At 36.7% G+C, this 17253-nt stretch overlaps 1 protein-coding gene across 6 annotated transcripts in view; it reads right to left on the bottom strand.

Annotated features, from left to right (window-relative positions):
• The window catches only part of ST7 (suppression of tumorigenicity 7), a 222700-nt gene that overhangs the window by 183818 nt on the left and 21629 nt on the right, over positions 1–17253 (bottom strand). The window contains exon 1 of one of the 6 annotated variants that reach the window (XM_054692583.1): positions 11115–12066. The exons of 4 other annotated variants lie outside the window; for them this stretch is intronic. In XM_054692583.1, the coding sequence (XP_054548558.1) occupies positions 11115–11136 (22 nt within the window). In that variant the 5' untranslated portion in view covers positions 11137–12066. Of the gene's footprint in view, positions 1–2871; positions 3912–11114; positions 12067–17253 lie in introns of those variants that run through there. One more of the 6 variants, XM_054692586.1, reaches the window with a different exon arrangement.

Here is a 17253-nt window from a genome sequence, read left to right as displayed (position 1 = left end):
CATACCCTCTTTCTATCCTAGTGGGCCAAGGGGAATAGCCTAACCTCAAGAGTGGGAAACCAGGGAGCCAGAGTATATTATCTAAACCAAATGCACTTATGTTAAATGGCTGATGCTCCCAAGGCGCTTCTTTTACAGGTACACTGTTCCTTTCCAGGCAGGTCCTTAGCTTGGGAGGGGTGAGGGGATGAGGTAGTTAAAGGCAGATAGTCACAAAACACACATGGGAATAACTGTTAGAGACTCGGCCCACTGAAGGGTTCACAGCCTGGGGTGTCAACCCTGTTATGACAATGATGCCTAATACCAACAATAAAGCCTCTGAAGGAGACCCCTGCCCTTCAAGACATTCTTGTGATAGCCTGCACAGAGAGTGACAAGTTTTCTGCAGACAATAGCTAAGGGGCTAAGAACGGGCCCTCCTTCTCCCTTTCATGGATTTTCAGGAGCAATGCCTGCTGTGTGAGTCCACTGTCCTTCACTGTCCCCAGAAAAGGAGAACAAGCAGGGTCCTCATTTTACTTTTCCTTCTTAAAGCTGAAAAACATACCTTACATATTTCTGGCCCATATAGTAACTCACTTTATTGAACATTTTTTAAACCTCAGGGTTGAATTATAAATGTTCACTGTTTTTCTACATTTCAGAAATGATAGTATGGGGACAATATGGGATTTTCCATTTAGTTTCTATTCTCACCCTCCTCATCAAAAAGTAGGAGATAAGTCAAATGTCTTAAGATAGGCCTCATCCCAACTTCCCCTTTCTACTAAGTCAAACTTTATCTAAGATGTTGCTGTTCTCCCAGGCTTCTTATCACCAATTACAGCCTGCCTCTCTTCAGCATTTACATGTCTTGCCCTCCTTTCATTGGCACAGCTTGTATAGAGCAACACTATCTCATGATCTATCTCATCATCTGAGCTCCATGGCAAAAAGGATTCCCTGAATGAAGAATATTCAAGCAGAATAAGCCCCAGTGAGCTCTACTTCCATACCTCAAAACATGAAGTTAAGCTTGGCAAAAACATGAAAGAATCAGTTTTTTCTCCAAAAATATGGATCCAACAAGTAAGCTTGCTCATTTTATACTTAAAGGTCATTTTTATAGCTATCTGAATCAAAGCTCAAGTGGAAAGATCAGAATCAAGAACTAAGTTTCTACAACAAACAGAGAGGGACCCAAGCCAGACATATCCCTCTGTAAAACGCTTCTCTAGGCAAACCATAGACTTTCCTGTGTGGTTTTGGTCTGTTCACCTGGCTGGCCAAAGAATCACTGGAAAATAAGCAAAGGGAGCCATGAAAAATAGTCATGAATGAACCATTGTAGGCTGTCCCAGAGGCACCAAAAAAAAAAAAAAAAAAAAAAACCCACAAAAAAAAAACAGGAGAGAAATTCTTCAAGAAATACAGTAGTATTCAGCTAGAGTATTTGGTAAGCAAAGAAAGTCATAAATTTCCCTGGTACTCCAAAACATAAATCACTCTTGAGGCTTAATAACAGAAGCTGGAAATCTTTCTATAAAGGATCAAACAGTAAACATCTTAGATTTTTGTGAAATGATCGGCCTTTGTCACAACTATTTAACTCTACCATTTTAATGCAAAAGCAGCATAAATAATACATAAATGAATTGGCAACAGCTGTGTTCCAATAAACTTTACTTATAGAGTGTGAAAGTAGATTTCTCATAATTTTCATATATTATGAAATATTACCCCTCTACATTTTTTCAACTACTTAAAAATATTTTTTAAAAGATTGTTAGTTTGCAAGTCATAAAAAAAAAATCCTGGGACTATAGTTACCCAATCCCTGTTTTTATCATCTTTATTGTACTTGATTTGGCCTTTTTTTGAGAGTGCTGATCTTCATTTAGGCCACTGTCACTAACAAGACTCACAAAGGTACAATAGTTACGATTCCATCAACAACTGCTTGATGGATCAGAGTTGGGAATTCAAGAAAACTTTCACCCCAATTTCCTTCATTCTAATGATACTATGAGCAGCACCTACTCCTACTACCTTATTCTTTCCCACATCACCTTAAAATTAGTGGTAAACGCTAAAATGACTTCTGAGAAATCAACTACTTTCACAGGGTAACAAAATCATTTCCAGCCCATCTACATCTCTAGTTCTTAAAGATTCCATAAAAATGGAATCATTGGTTAAATCTCCTCAAATTACTCTATAAACCAGGGAACTTTGCACAAAGTACATACATAGTATAAAATACAGTAATTAGCTACTTTGGTATGAAAAATCTGACCCTCTCACTAACAATAGCTGAAAGAGAATTCATGAGAAACAAGAAATTTAGATTCCAATCCTAACTATACCGTTAACTACTTAGGTTAGTTATTTAGCAATAGATATTTAGCAACTCACTTAAGAAATTAAGAAGTAGATTTAGATTATTTCTATGGTCATGTCTAAGATGACTGCACTAAGCTACACAGAGGATAACTGATCTAGTCCAGTGAGAACTTCAGCAGTTTTTACTTTCCATTATCCTTCAGTTAAGTGGTAGATAATTATAATTTCCTCTTCTGTTTTTCCCATCTCTGGCCTTTAGAAGGACCATTTAAGGACCTCCTTGGTGGCACAAGGGGTTAAGCACAATACTATGAAGCAATTCGCAGCCTCTGCAGCACAAGTTCGATCCCCGGCAGGCCAGGGAGCAATCCACACGGTGCGGCAGACGTTCCTGTCTTGCCCGCTGCTCCCCTCAGCAGTGTACTTCGGTCATTCGGAACATTTAAAATATATTTCTGACCAGGGTAATTGCTGACTTCTTAGAAAGAGTCCAGTCTTAACACAGGTATAAGTGACTTCAAGAGAAAATGTAATGCAGTACAATACCTGGCTGATGTTTCTAGATATAGATGTCTGAACCTGCTCCAACCATAAAATCCAAGTTACAGAGCTTCCTTCCCCAAGTGTGGTCAGTCTACCCAAAAGGTTCAGATAGGCTTTTCTCTACTTCTTCAGAGTTGGCCTCTTCTAATAAAGGTTATGTTGAAATGAAATAACAATTAATGGAGACCCTGTGACCCTTGGGAAGACAAAGAATGCAGGTTATTCTAAATTAAGAGCAGGGAAGTCCTCAGGAGATTTTTGCTCTGGGCCCTTTGTCCTAATAGAAGCAGTAAGCACTGCTCCCCGTTTTATGACTTAGGAGAATGTAGTTTGAGAGGTATCTTCCAGGTGCAGCTTTATCAATGAACATATCCTCTCTGAGAATCTCATCTTTACTCTCAGAGTATGAGGTCACCTCCACCCTTGTGTCATGTAAGTCTCCCTCTCTCCTTTACTCCTTAAGTTTCTAAACAGAGAATAAATATCTCCAGTGCACGCCATAATTCTTTAGAATTTATAACCACCTGAATTTTCCATATATACATTATTAAATTTTGGCCTTTTTCTCCTACTAATCTGTCTGATATTAATTTGTTCCTCTGTCCAGTCTTAAACCAAGATGGGCTGAGCGAATGTTCCTGTGTCCTGACACATACAATAAAAACCCTCCTTTAGCTACCAGAGAATTGCACCCTCAAAGTTGCTTCATTTTTCCAGAATAGTCACAACCATGACCCACAAAAACCAAATAGCAATCTGACTCTACAATCCAAGCAAACCTGGATTTAGTTCCTTATATTGGTACTCACAAACTGAAAGTTATTCACCTCCAAGCCTCATTTTCCCCAGAATAGGGATGCACTTCTTGGTAGCAATGAAAATAATATATATAGAATGGTTTGTAAATATTGATGTCTTTGGGAAGATACGTGTAATACATTGTTAGGTTTGAAAAATAATTTATAAAGTAATAGTATCAATAATATATAGTATCTGAAGTTTTTTAAAGGAAATATAAGTTAAATAGGAAGGAAATTCTGGCACATGCTACAGTATGGGTGAATCTTGAGAACATTATGCTAAGAAAAATGAGCCAGTTGCTGAAAGACAACTGTTAGGTATGATCCCACCTGTATGAAGTACCTAGAGTCATCAAATTCATAGAAACAGAAAGTAGTAGGGTGGCTGCTAGAAGCTAGGGTGTAGGGAACCAGGGGACAGAGTTTTAGCAAGAAAAGAGAACTTAAGATTGACTGCACAATAATGTGAATGTACAGAAATGTATGCTTAAAAACTATTTAAGATAGTAAATTTCATGTTATGTCTATTTTACAATTAAAAATTTTTAATAAAGTTTAAAATGCTTTTTAAAAGCATACAATGGATATCTGGCTGTCGAATTACACACTTTGCAATGTTTTGTCACTTTGCAAAAGTAGAACAGGCTCGCCATGAAAAACATTCAATCCAGGGGGATAAAAGGCATTTTCGTTTTCTATGCGAATAAATGTAGAAGACTGAAAGCTGTGAAAGCTAGCAACTTAGCGTCTTGCAAGTCTTGAAATACAGAAATACATTAAGATTAAATACTGTAACTAAGAACTACACATATAATTAGGCTCAAAATAAAAAAATGATAAAGGATTAGTAGGAATGAAGCATATTTCTGATCTTAAATTGATAGACATCAACTTTAAATGGGCTTTGTATAGTTTATTTAAATTTTAATTTTAGATAAAAAGGCAATACAAACATAAAGAATAGAATTTTTTTTATAAATTCCACTGCCTAGCAATGCTTGTTGAGTGAATAAATGGACAAGTTTGAACATAAAGCAACAACTTGAATCTCAGAATACATACAAACCATTCAAAATAAATGATTATATTCTACAGCTCACCAGCTGGTGGCAGCAGCCCTAAAACACAAGAACCCTAACTAGGAAAGAAAGATCACTGGGGAAACTTTAAAATACTTAAGAGGGTGCCAGATTTGTAACAACTTTCCAAAAAATTATGGACACTGTCCTTTAAAAAGGTTCATTGACTGTTATAAACGAACCATAAAAAATGTACTAGGTGAGAAAATAACTGAAATTAGAACACTTTTGGATCCTAGCTTAGGCAATAGTGTCACAGACATGAATCACAGGTAAGAAGTTGCCCTAAGGTTCACATGCTATTAGGGTGACAAAATCTTGTAAATGTTAAATGTCAGGAGTTAGAATTATTTATCATTATTAATGAAATTGCTAACATTGACTTCTTTCATTTTTAATAAATAAAACATCTCCAAAACATTTATATATATATGATTATGTATTCATGCTTACAAACGAAATGTACCAGCTTTTTGAATATGTTAAATTTCTAATCATAGATCAAAGAATAACAAATATTTGCCTTTTAATCAAGTCATTCTTTATATAGTATTCTGTCTTCTCAATTTAATTCAGATTTTTTTCCCAAGACTTATTTTTTGTTGTTGGGGTTTGGTGGGGTTTTTTTTTTTTTTTTTTTTGGTATTTTATTTTTTTTAGCAGAAACATGCCCTACATACTTTTCATAAGCACAGTTTATTTTTAAATTGATGCCTGGGAATTCAGCATACTATATCCTAAAACAGCACTCCATGCCAGTCATTGTTTCCATAGTCCATCAGTACTGAGGCAGGAAGCGTCACATGCAAAGAAGTAACTGACTCTCATGAGGCCTATAGGTAACATCCTTTTGCATTTCATACAAATCTGACATACAAAAATAAACATGAAAATGGAAATGTTTTTATATTAATGTGAACAATCAATGTAAAAACAGAGAGGAAAACAGGACTCCTTAAGACCCATTATCACAGGAGATAACAGAAGCTGAAATGGGTTGAAACTGGAGCCAGATTTAGGATCAATGGCTTTCAGATTTTCCTGCTCCTAACAATGTTCAAATGCTAGATTTTACAGTTACAAACTATGAATTACTAGCTTCAAAAATCTATCCTCATAATAGTCCATAAGTTTATGATAACCAAATGAAAAGGGAAATTTTAAAAAATTTATTTCGTCAACACTATCATGTATTAACAAACACATCCCATTTCAGTGAAATTAGATTCAAGAGATCTATGTTTTGGCATTTCATTGAGAATGTAAAAGATTCTAGGAATGTCGGTGTGCTCCTCTAAGGAAAAATAAAAGTATACCTTGAAAACAGATGCTAGTAACAATGAAAAAAAATAGAAAAAAATAGAGGTTAGTGAACTTCCAGGCATTATACAGTAGCAGTACACTAAATACAGCCATGTTCCAAAAATATCTAGGGAAATCAATATATAAAACACATTAGGTTTTGTTCAACAGGCCCAAAATGGAGTACTTACTTCATGTTAAGTCCCCATCCACACTAAATACCTATAGTAATTTCAACTTTTCCTAAAGTGTAACCCCAAACCAATCAATCTGGAATTTTTTAACCAGCAGAAGTGAGGTCATCTGCATCATGACCCCTGCTTTCCTGAAGAAAGGTGGCTTTACCTGAAATAATCTTTTCTTTTGCTAATAACCTTGTCCCACTGTCTTTCAGGATAAACACCTTCCATTTTATGTAATCTCTGGCAGTATCTATATGGGATGCTGCCCTATTCATGAATCATTTAATAAAGTCAATTAGATCTCTAAAATGTTTTAAATTTTCACATACTATCTAAAATACTCTTAATTTTACTTGAATCAGGCCTTTATAAAAATACAGATTAAAGTGATATATATATGTATTTTTTTTTTCAACCAAAAAAAGTCTAAGAAATATAACAGGGTGGTCCTCAGGGAAAGGGGAGGTTCCAGGTTCCTTGTCCCACCCAAGGGAGGGTGGAGCTGAGCAGGGAGGAGAGGAAGCTGGAGAGGAGACTGGGGAAGGAAGGGAGCAGGGTAGAGAGCCAGAAGGAGACCTGGAGGAGGCACATGGAACCAAGAGACATGTGAAGAAGCTGCACCTGTTTTTCGGTCCTGGACTGGTTGAAACAGATGTGGGTGAGAGACCCAAGGGGAGGTTAACAATGGCAGCTTTTATCTTGATTTTGATTTTGCTCTTTTCCTCCCAGACTTGTCTGACCCTGTTCTATGGGTCCCCGCCAGAAGGTGCTTTAGACTTGTGGCAGGCTTTCCAGCCTTGCTTTGGGCCATCCACACTAACTATATTCTTTCTCTTTCTGTATTGCACACTAATTGTACTAAAGTTTCTTTCCATTAAAGGTCTACATGAAAAAAAAAAAATAAAAAAATAAAGGTCTATATGTTTTGTCTTGATTTGGCAGATGACAGAACCTATTTAGAGCAGACAGGTTTGGGGTTTCTAAGGTGCCCCTCTCCCTGCACTGTAACAGAAAGACAAGTCACCTTTATAATTGCTTATTGTAACACACTTTTTAAAAACAAGATGTTACACTAAAGAACTTATCTATGAAGAATTACAAGATTAAAAAAGAAACCAAGTAAATAGATGAACTAAAATTAAACAAAAATAAACTTTTAGACTGTTAATACAATTAGTGGTTAGCAGAAGGGAATGGGGAAGGGGAAGTTGGATAAAAAGTGAATCATATATTAAAGGACAGAATTGGACTTTTAGGGATGAATTTAATGTAGTTATATATACATGTTGACTGTCATTGTTACACATCTGAAACTTAAATAATACGATAATGCAAGATTATTTCAATAATCAAAAAATCTTTAAATGATAAAAGTTCTAGGATACATACTGTTGTGGGGAAATCAGGGTGATACCAAAGGCATAGGGATGAAAGAATGCACCAGAGACAGAGAGGAGAACGAACAGGTGGATTTATTGAAATACACTGCTACTTTGAGGCTTTCTTTTATCTCTGTTTTTGCAGTCTTTCTAACTTGGGGCACCAGTTTACATCAATTATCTGCCTAGATGTCTGCTCTCTGGTACTGGCGTTTGACACAGAAACATGTTCTGGCCACTGCTTCTGCATTCCTGGAACTGGGCTGGTTCTTCTGTTCCATTTTATGGCCTTGTCCCCAAGGCAGCCTTATCTATTCCTTTATCTATTCCAGCCTCCCAAACCTGCCTGCTGGGTCAGGAGTGGGGGCACAGTTTTTAACCTAATTTGTAACCAATTGTACCTTGACAGATACCAAAAATAGAATAAAAAATAAAAGCTCCTAGACATCCTTATTAGTAAACACAAATATAAAATAAGCATTAAAAATAAGTTTTACATCTATAATCCAGTCTATTTTCAAATCCTCATCAACTTCAATAGAATCAATGCCTATTCAGAGAGAGTTTTCTAAAAGGTGATTAAAAAGTATTTAAGTCATTTGGGGGGCTAGTTCTGTGATAACCTCTCCATTTTTTTCCCTGAGTAAAGAACAAGAACTTGGTTTCACAAGTCCCCAGATCCACTCAAAAAAATTAGAATAAAGTCTGAGGGAAGCAGGGAGCTTTTGAACTTGGAGGCAATGTCTACAGACTGAAGAATTCTTTCTTGTTACTTCATTTCATACTATACTGTAAACATATTTGTATGAATTGACCAAAAAATAACTAGAAATTATATTATCCCAGAAATGCTTGTTTTGCATTTTCAACAAAAGAAAAGGTTTTCAAAGAAAAAGACAAAAAAAACTAAGATTTGTTTAGTACTTTAACACTTCAGTGTTAGGGACACTGAAACACTATCATAGAAACTGTAATATATTAACACAATCATTTTCTCCAATTTTGCCATAAAGTTACAATGGACTCTGTTAAAGAGCATTAAAAAGAGTCCATCAAGAGCTCTAAATTATTAAAATGCCTATTGTGCCAGAGTTCGTCTCAATATACCTAACATATATTCTGAATTAAGAGATATAACGAGCTAAATATTTCATTCTTTCTCTCCAGAGAGCATGGGCAACATGATGTAATTGTAAAACTTGAGCCAAATGGAGAAGACAAAAAACAAGGTTAAAGAGCCCATAAGCTATGTTCCTAGACCTCTGATTATCATTATCCAAGAAATCATTTTCAGGATATTGAGGAGTTTTTCTTCCTTCATTTAATAACTGTACCACTATAAATACAAAGGTCAAGCATTTTCTATCTGGATCAAATTAGACTATCAAAAATATATTATCCATTCTATCCAAAATTCATCCATATGAAAGTAAAGAAACTAAAATAAAGAAAAAACTGAAGTAGAATTTATAGTGGGATACCATAGTCTTCTCAAATTTAAAAATACAGAAAATGGTAGTATCATTTTGGGGACCCTGACTTCAGATTTGTAGAGATAACTGAAAATATTGTAGAAGCAATCTCTAAACAGACTATAGTCATCCCGTAGAGACAGTCAGGTTACATGAACCAAATCAGCAGCCATTATGAACTACAGAAAACCCGTTCAGAACCACTTGCTAAGAAACATGTTAAAAGTCCTACAGTACACCACAGGAAAACAGAGGTGTACATTCTAAAAAATTAACCCAGAAAATGCACTTGACATTACAGAAAAAATAGATTTGATGATATTGATGCACACAATTTTTTTCATTCAGTGGCTCATAATGAGGGGATTCCACACTTAACATAGACACACAAATGCACGTATACGTACACACATGTTGCAACCCTTAGTGAGCAACCCTTAGCAGAGATTCTATGTACCTGGTCAATTTTAAATAGATTGCATTAAAAATATATCAGGCTATCAATTGAAGGTAATTAGCCAGCTTGAAACATAACCAAATACCATATAAAAACAACATTGAATTAGAAACTAGAAATCACTTGCAAAGTAGAAATTTTTACTTGATCTCCAGCTAAAATCACTTAGATAAACTTCATTGTTTAAGAAAGCACATTCATAAAATATGTTTTCAGGTTTTCATATACTTTTATTATATTTTGTCTTTAGGGAACGTAGACACCAGATTATATTTTCTTAGAACAAGATAAGGGTGCTGCAATTACTATGGCATTATGAGGGAAAAATAAGGAAACCTAGTTATCATTTCCTGTTTCATGCTCCCTATACTGACATTATGTTTCCTATATACTCCCTATATTGACATTAAATTATCAATCTATCACCCATTGTTTAAAAAAACGTAACACTAGATTGGATCAAAAAATGGTCTCCAGTTACTATGACAGTTGCACAAGACATACCTTCTCCAAAACTTGGCCAGGAACAATCATGAAGGCTTGGGGACTGTTAACAACCCACAATGATAGCTTCTGAAAACATCATTATCTGATCCCTGCAATTTTATCACCTTTAGTAACTGCTAGTCCCTTCTGTAACTTACACAGACACAAAAGTCTCTATTTACAGCTCATTTATCAAGTGAAAATTTCTATCCCAGGAAAACAGATATCTGAGTTACAGGGACGGTACCACAAACAGCAATAAAACCACTCAATTGTACTTAGTATTGGTAGTTTTTTTTTTTTTTTCCTACTATGTTCTTTCACAAAGAAGGTGATTTTCAAATTTGGAAATATATTCTATAAATGCATGCACTGCTCTATATAATACTATGAATAGTTTGACTCATTTGTCATTTACAGTGAAGAGGTGCTTAGTATAGCTCAGGTGAGGTTTCAGCTGATGACAATTAGACATCCTGTTTTCTATTGTTTGTTTGCAGCAGAACAGTTTTCAATCATCTCATGCACTTTTACGCATCGTAGATGAGGTACCAATTTTATTGCTTCTGCTCTAAACAAATGCCAAATAGATTCTTCAGTGTTTTACAACATCCACATCCAAATTTTCCACTAATTGGCTGGTGCTGAATAAGAATCCCAGATTCACAAAACCATAGGCTACGGAAGAGAAAATCCTCATAGCCAGAAGTTTCAGAGAGTATCTTTCATATGTCTAAGTTTTTCAGAAAAGAGATATCATTCGAATGTCAGGATTTCTACATCTTTAAAAAAAAAGATTTATTTTTATTTATACATACAAGAACTGGGGTGTAGGCCAGAGGTGTGGGGGGTGATAGGATATCCAGAAATAGAGTGGGGAGCAGAACAGACGGATGTACTGAAATACACTGCTGAGGGGAGCAGCAGGCAAGACAGGAGAGGTCTGCTACTCCTTGTGGGTTAACTACCTGGCTGGGGGGGAGGAGGTGGGGACCCCCCACAATGGTGATAGCATGACAGCGCTGAGACTTAACCCCTATGGCACCACCCAGGAAAGCCCAGATTTCTCCATCTTAATATAATACTTACCATCAAAAAGATCCAACAGCATTTCTCAGTGAGGATGCTATGGGTTTTTTAAACTGGGTAATATCACAGTTAACATTCCTGGCTGCCAGGCCTTAAAGGGCAGTAGCACTGACCAGTCATTGTGACAACACAAAGCCCCCACACATTTCTGCATGGCCCCTAACAGGACAGCACTGCCCTCCCAACCTTAACAATGCAGTCCCATGCCCCCTGAAAGGAGCCACACAAAGCTCTGAAGAAAGTTTTGTTAAGAACTTATTTTACTTGGCTACTGAACTATTTCCAATGGTGTATAAGGGGTATAGGATAACCCTGAGGAAGAGTGCAGTTCCAGAGGAGGGTTAATATCCCTAAGATGTTAAAAGCAAGAGGAATTATCTGAATTGGGAAAGCAAAAATCAGAGATCGAAAACCATATAGAGATATTGTGGCTTTAGTGGGATGGGAAGGATCAGCCAGACAACTCAATCTCCCTAAACCCTCCAATCTTCTGCCAGGCTTCTTGCCATTAGTCAAACCAACCAGAAAACAGAAAACAGAATTTCACTTTAAAAGACTGTATTAGTCACCTTCCAGAATAGAATGGAATGGAAGGGTAGAAGAGGAAGGAGCAAACGAGATGTCTGCTATGTTATACAGTCTCCATAAGTTATTCTAAAATGGGGGAAAAGACATTACAGATGTTCATAGCAACAATTTGCCTAGAGGGAAACTACAATTAGTACTTCATGTTCAACAACTGTATACTTATTTTTCTTGATGATTTTGTTCTCTAAAACAGCTCTCTTCCATGTCAAATTATTTCCTCTAATGCCTTAATTCATGCTTATGTTAACTGGTTTCCCCTTGCATGAAGGTAAATATACCTTTTAGATACACCTAGTTGATTATTTTATAAAAAATCAGACTATCTTTTCCCAAAATTTAAGTTATTTCCTTAATAAGTGATTCTATTTTTTTTTAATGTATGAAGACCACTGATCAATTAGATACTATTTATATATTTTGGTAAATAATTACATCCTTAAGTTTCTGTGATACTTTTGAAAAGATATATTCAAATATGAGAAAGTTATATAAATTTATAAATCAAATCCAAAACATCCTCCAATCCATTTGCTTCAAAAGAAAATTTAGAACCTCAAAGACATTATGCCAAGAGAAATAAGTCAGTCACAAAAAGAAAAATAGCATGATTCCTTTTACATCAGGTTCCTGGTGCATTCAAATTCACAGAGGCAGGGCCTCCCTGGTGGTGCAAGGGGTTAAGTCTCAGCACTATGAAGCTATTAGAAGCCACTGCAGCACAACTTCAAACCCTGGCTAGGGAGCTGACCCATGTGGCACAGCAGACCTCTCCTGCCTTGCCCACTGCCCCCCTCAGCAGTGTCTTCAGTTTATCTGCCTGTTCTGCTACCCGCTCTGTCTCTGGTGAATTCTCTCACCCTCCTGTACCTCTGACCCATACCCCAGTTCTTGTATAAATAAATAAATCTTTAAAAAAAAAAGATATTTATTCTAACAATATTATGAGTGCTGGTGGGGAAGGTTTTAAATAAGGAAGTAGAGTTCTTCATATCTTGGTTTTGGAAATCTCTATTAGCTATTAAAATAATTATCTCTATTAGTTATTAAATTATCTTTATTATCTATTAAAATAATTGTGACTAGTAGTGATTAAATTGATTGTTGTATTCTGATGAAATATGGAGGACTAAATCATTGCCTATATATTATGCCAAAAGTACTTTCAAATAACCAACAAAAGACAGGACAGACCATTTATGTTACCTTAATTGACAATCCACCTTGCCTCAGGATGCATTTCTAAAACACACACTTTCAGGTTGACGCACTTGAAGACTAATATTTTGAAAACACACATTATTTGTTTATTCATCCAATACATACTGAGAGTCTACTGGTATAGGGTCCCTAGAGGACAAAAAATATGCCTTAGCTACAAACCCATATGCTCAACAAATGCCTAATCTACTATAGGGTTACCCACCAGAAACATAGTATACACGCCACACATGAGCCACATAAGAAAACTTAGATTCTCTAGCACTATATTACAAAGTAAACAGAAACAGCTGAAATACATTTTGAAGTAGCTTTTATAAAAATCAGTATATCCAAATTACCACCATTTTAACATATATTGGGTTAACAAATAAAAATTACCACAATAAAGATTTGTTAATGAGACAATTAAATATTTTCTTCTATACTAAGACTTTGAAATCCTCTGTATACTTTATACATACAGCACATCTCAGAGGAGATTGGCTACATTTCAAGTGGTCAGAGCACTGAATTAAACCCCATCCTCAAAGAGATTCTCTGGCTTCCCATTATATATTACTTTTACAACTGTTTTGAATTTATGTATGTATGATAATTTAATATATATTACTTTTATCTGAGCCTTCTCCTCCCCTCGGCTTTATATTTTTGAGTTTCATTCGTGTGTGCATTGGCAGTTTATTCATTCTGCTTGCTGTAATAGTACTCCATTATTTATTCAGTGTATATTCAGGGGATTTCATTTGTTTTGAAAAAGCTTGAGGGCCTCCCCGGTGGCGCAGTGGTTGAGCGCTGGGTTGCGAAGATGCCGGCGGCCTCTGCAGCACCGGTTCCATACCCAGCTGCTCCCCGGCCACTGTAGGAGGGTCCCGCACTGCGCGCAGACCTCTCCTGCCGCCGGCTGCTCCCCTCAGCAGTGTACTTCGGTTCTTCTGCCTGCTCTGCTCCCCGCTCTGGCTCTGGTGAATTCTCTCACCCTCCCGCGCTTCTGACTGTACCCAGTGCTTGTATAAATAAATAAATACATAAATATCTTAAAAAAAAAAAAAAACTCATTTAAAAAAAAAAAAAAAAGCTTGAAAAGTTCCTAGGTTACTACATGTTTGGCCTCCCCATCAGGGAGACCCAACAATACATTTAAAGACTCCAGAAAACATAGGAAAACTAAATGTTGCAGGAAGCTAGAACACTGGCATAAGTGAGCGAGTTTAATAAAAGAAAACTGAAGAGAAAATATCCTTTAATTTAAAGGATTTAAAATATTAAATGCCAATTCCTTTTATAAAAGTGGGCAAACTTGTGACCTAATTTGCTACTAACAGCACTCCAAATATGTCCAAATAAACATTCTACATATGAGCTTCATCAAGCAGCCAATGAAGTCCAGGAGATGGACAGATTCAAGGAAATACTTATGAAGATGTCTACAAAATTGTAAAAATGTCTTACACACTTTGGATTTTTACAGGACAGAGAAGGGATTCAACAGCAGTACCCCTAAACAAGCAAATGAGAGAAATATAGTATTAGGACTAATTAGAGAAATTTTGGCAAACAGGAAAAGAGGAATGTGGAGATGGCAAATGATTCCTGGCACCAGAGAGGAATAAGAGAAGTCCCTGTGTAACAGGCTTTTTGTGAGGTAGATCTGAGCAAACAGCAAGGTCAGTAATGAATCTGCAGGCCTAAGAGCCAGGATCAATTCTGGGGGGGTGGGGGGACTGATAGGAGGAGGTACAGAGTATAGAACCAAAGCAAGGACCAGTTTTCAGTGATAAGAATATAGGACTAAGCCTAAAACATTCACAGAAGGCACTTTTCTTGATGCAGCTTCGAGCAACCAAGCCAGAGATGCCCCCAGCAAGACAGAGCCTTGAGGAGGCTGCATGTTCCTATAGAACCACTGCTGCTGATGGCCCCCTGCCCCTCAACTATGCCTGGTTTCATGGAGATTCCCCCAGAAGCCAGTTAGATGGCTTAGAGATGAAAAATGCCAAACGACATGATACCACGCCCACTTAGGTGGCTCTATATCACATCCAAGCACCCATATACAAGTTAATCCCCCCTTTAGAATGACTCTAATAATGTTAGGTTAATGAAGAAGGGAGAGTCTTTAGGTCAGAGGAACTTCAAGCAATACTTCTATCCACTCTGCAATAGAAGTAAATAGAACTGAAGAACTCCACTCCAAATCGCTATAAATCCTAGGCAGTGGCCAATGTCCTGCTGAATAATCAAGGACTTGTAAACCATAATACTGAAAGATTGATTGCTGGCTAGGAATTGGAGATTGGGGCATGTGGATGGCGAGATTATTTGAAAGGGTTCAGAGAATGAGAATACACACAGGAACTCTCGGTAAAAAGTCAGACTGCAGCTCTTAACCATCCTTCTTAGTCTCCTTTCCTGGCTCCTCCTCTTCTTCCCACCTGCCTTCAGTCTGAGAGTCCCAATATTTAATCTAGGGCCTTTCATTGTATGTACCTCTACTTAGTATTTTAGTAATCTAATCTAATCCCAGGGTTTTAAATTCTACTTAAAAACTCTCCCTATCTTCAGACTCAAATATCCATCTACCTACCTGACAATTCTATATGAATATCTCTGATTTAACACATCCAAAACTAATCTTCCCCCAAAACCTGCTCCTCCTTGCCCTAAACCAGTCTTCCCATCTCTTCTGATGCCAACGGGATGATGCATAAAGGCTCTCTCCAAAGAACTTGGTAATGAGCAGTAATTTAAAAACAAAACAAAACATGAAATAGCTGGAATCATTCATTCTATCAGTGGCATCTGAGAAAACCACCCATTAGCTCCTGCTATCAAAATCTCTGGACTGCTCTAAGATTTTGTCCTTTCTGAAATCTAATTCTGGAGCCTTTCATTAGATTCTTAAATTTTTCACTTTGCCAAAGTCAATTCCTGTCATCTACAACTAAAACCCCTTATTCTGTACAACCGCCAGCTCTCAGTTCATTGACACTGCTTTACCACCACCAATAACTACCAATGTGTCACCAAACTCTTATAATTAGGATGAAAAAGCAGAGTCATCTACTTTCAATTATACTCTAATCAAACATGCCCAGAACTGTTCTGCACATTATCCGAGAAAGCCTAAGAATTAAAATTATCTTTCATCAAAATATTTGATCCCAAATTGGCTATGGCCAGCAATTCGTGGAAAACACAGTGAGTAGGAAAATGCCAACAGGATTTCCCTCACAGTTCATCTAAAAAAGCCCTTTACCAAATTCAAATAATCCTTTCCTCTGACTTTTCACAAACTCTATTATAGCAGCTAATCTTAGTCAAAGAGGATTAATTCCTCATTATTTCATCAAAGTAAAGGACTATGTCTCCTCATCTGTATTCCTATGTTAGACAGGCTTGAGAAAATGCTTCACATTTTTAAACAATCATCATATTCAAATGATGTGCACTCTGAGTTGAACATAATGTTGAGTATCCACCACTAATATATCAGAGTATGAACTGTCTGCTAAATTTTTCTGATCATATAGCAAAATCAGGAGGGAATTAAATGCTTTATTATCTTGATATTTCTAATTAATTTGTCGGTCTGCCTAGGTCAAATTTTGTGCACATCTCAAAAATAAGAATACTGTATTTACTCACATAATTCCTTTCATCACATTTTTTTTCACTTAAACTTGGTTAAACTTGGGAATTGTATGTATAAACAGAATGACCTAAAAAAACCTTTAAACTCATCTAATTTCTGCCTCTAAGCCTTTCAGTTTAACCTTAAAATATCTAATCAACAGGTGGAGTGTGAGTATGAATACCACATACAGAATTCTCAAAGGCCAACAGCTGTGTTTTTGCCCAAATAATATAATTTTGTAGAGGATAGCCTCACAGATGCATGAACAAGCGCACCATCTAGTGGCAAAAAGAATTTCTCCAGAAAAACAGTTAAGGCTGACATATCTGAATTACTTGCTAAAATCTAAATCATGGTCATTTCTTGTTCAGAATCTAACTTTATTTCAATATATAATGACCATGTGGATGCCAAATCCAGAGTAATGCCATCTTTAAGATAAAGAGCAAGACTAGGGGCCCTTCCTGGTGGCCAGGGGTTAAGTCTCAGCGCTACCACCACAATGGCCCATTGTAAAGACCCCAGCCAGGCCCACATATGACACAGCAGTCCTCTTCTGTCTTGCCCGCTACTCCCCTTAGCAGTGTATTTCAGTAAATCTGCCTGTTCTGCACCCCACTCTGTCTCTGGTGAATTCTCTCTCACACATACACACCCACTGCATCTCTGGCCTAGATCCCTGTTCTTCTACGCAAA

This window comes from Talpa occidentalis, unplaced genomic scaffold (assembly GCF_014898055.3).
Source record: "Talpa occidentalis isolate TD23 unplaced genomic scaffold, MPIMG_talOcc4v2.1, whole genome shotgun sequence".
Lineage (NCBI taxonomy): Eukaryota > Metazoa > Chordata > Mammalia > Eulipotyphla > Talpidae > Talpa > Talpa occidentalis.
This window is presented reverse-complemented; position numbering and strand designations above follow the sequence as displayed.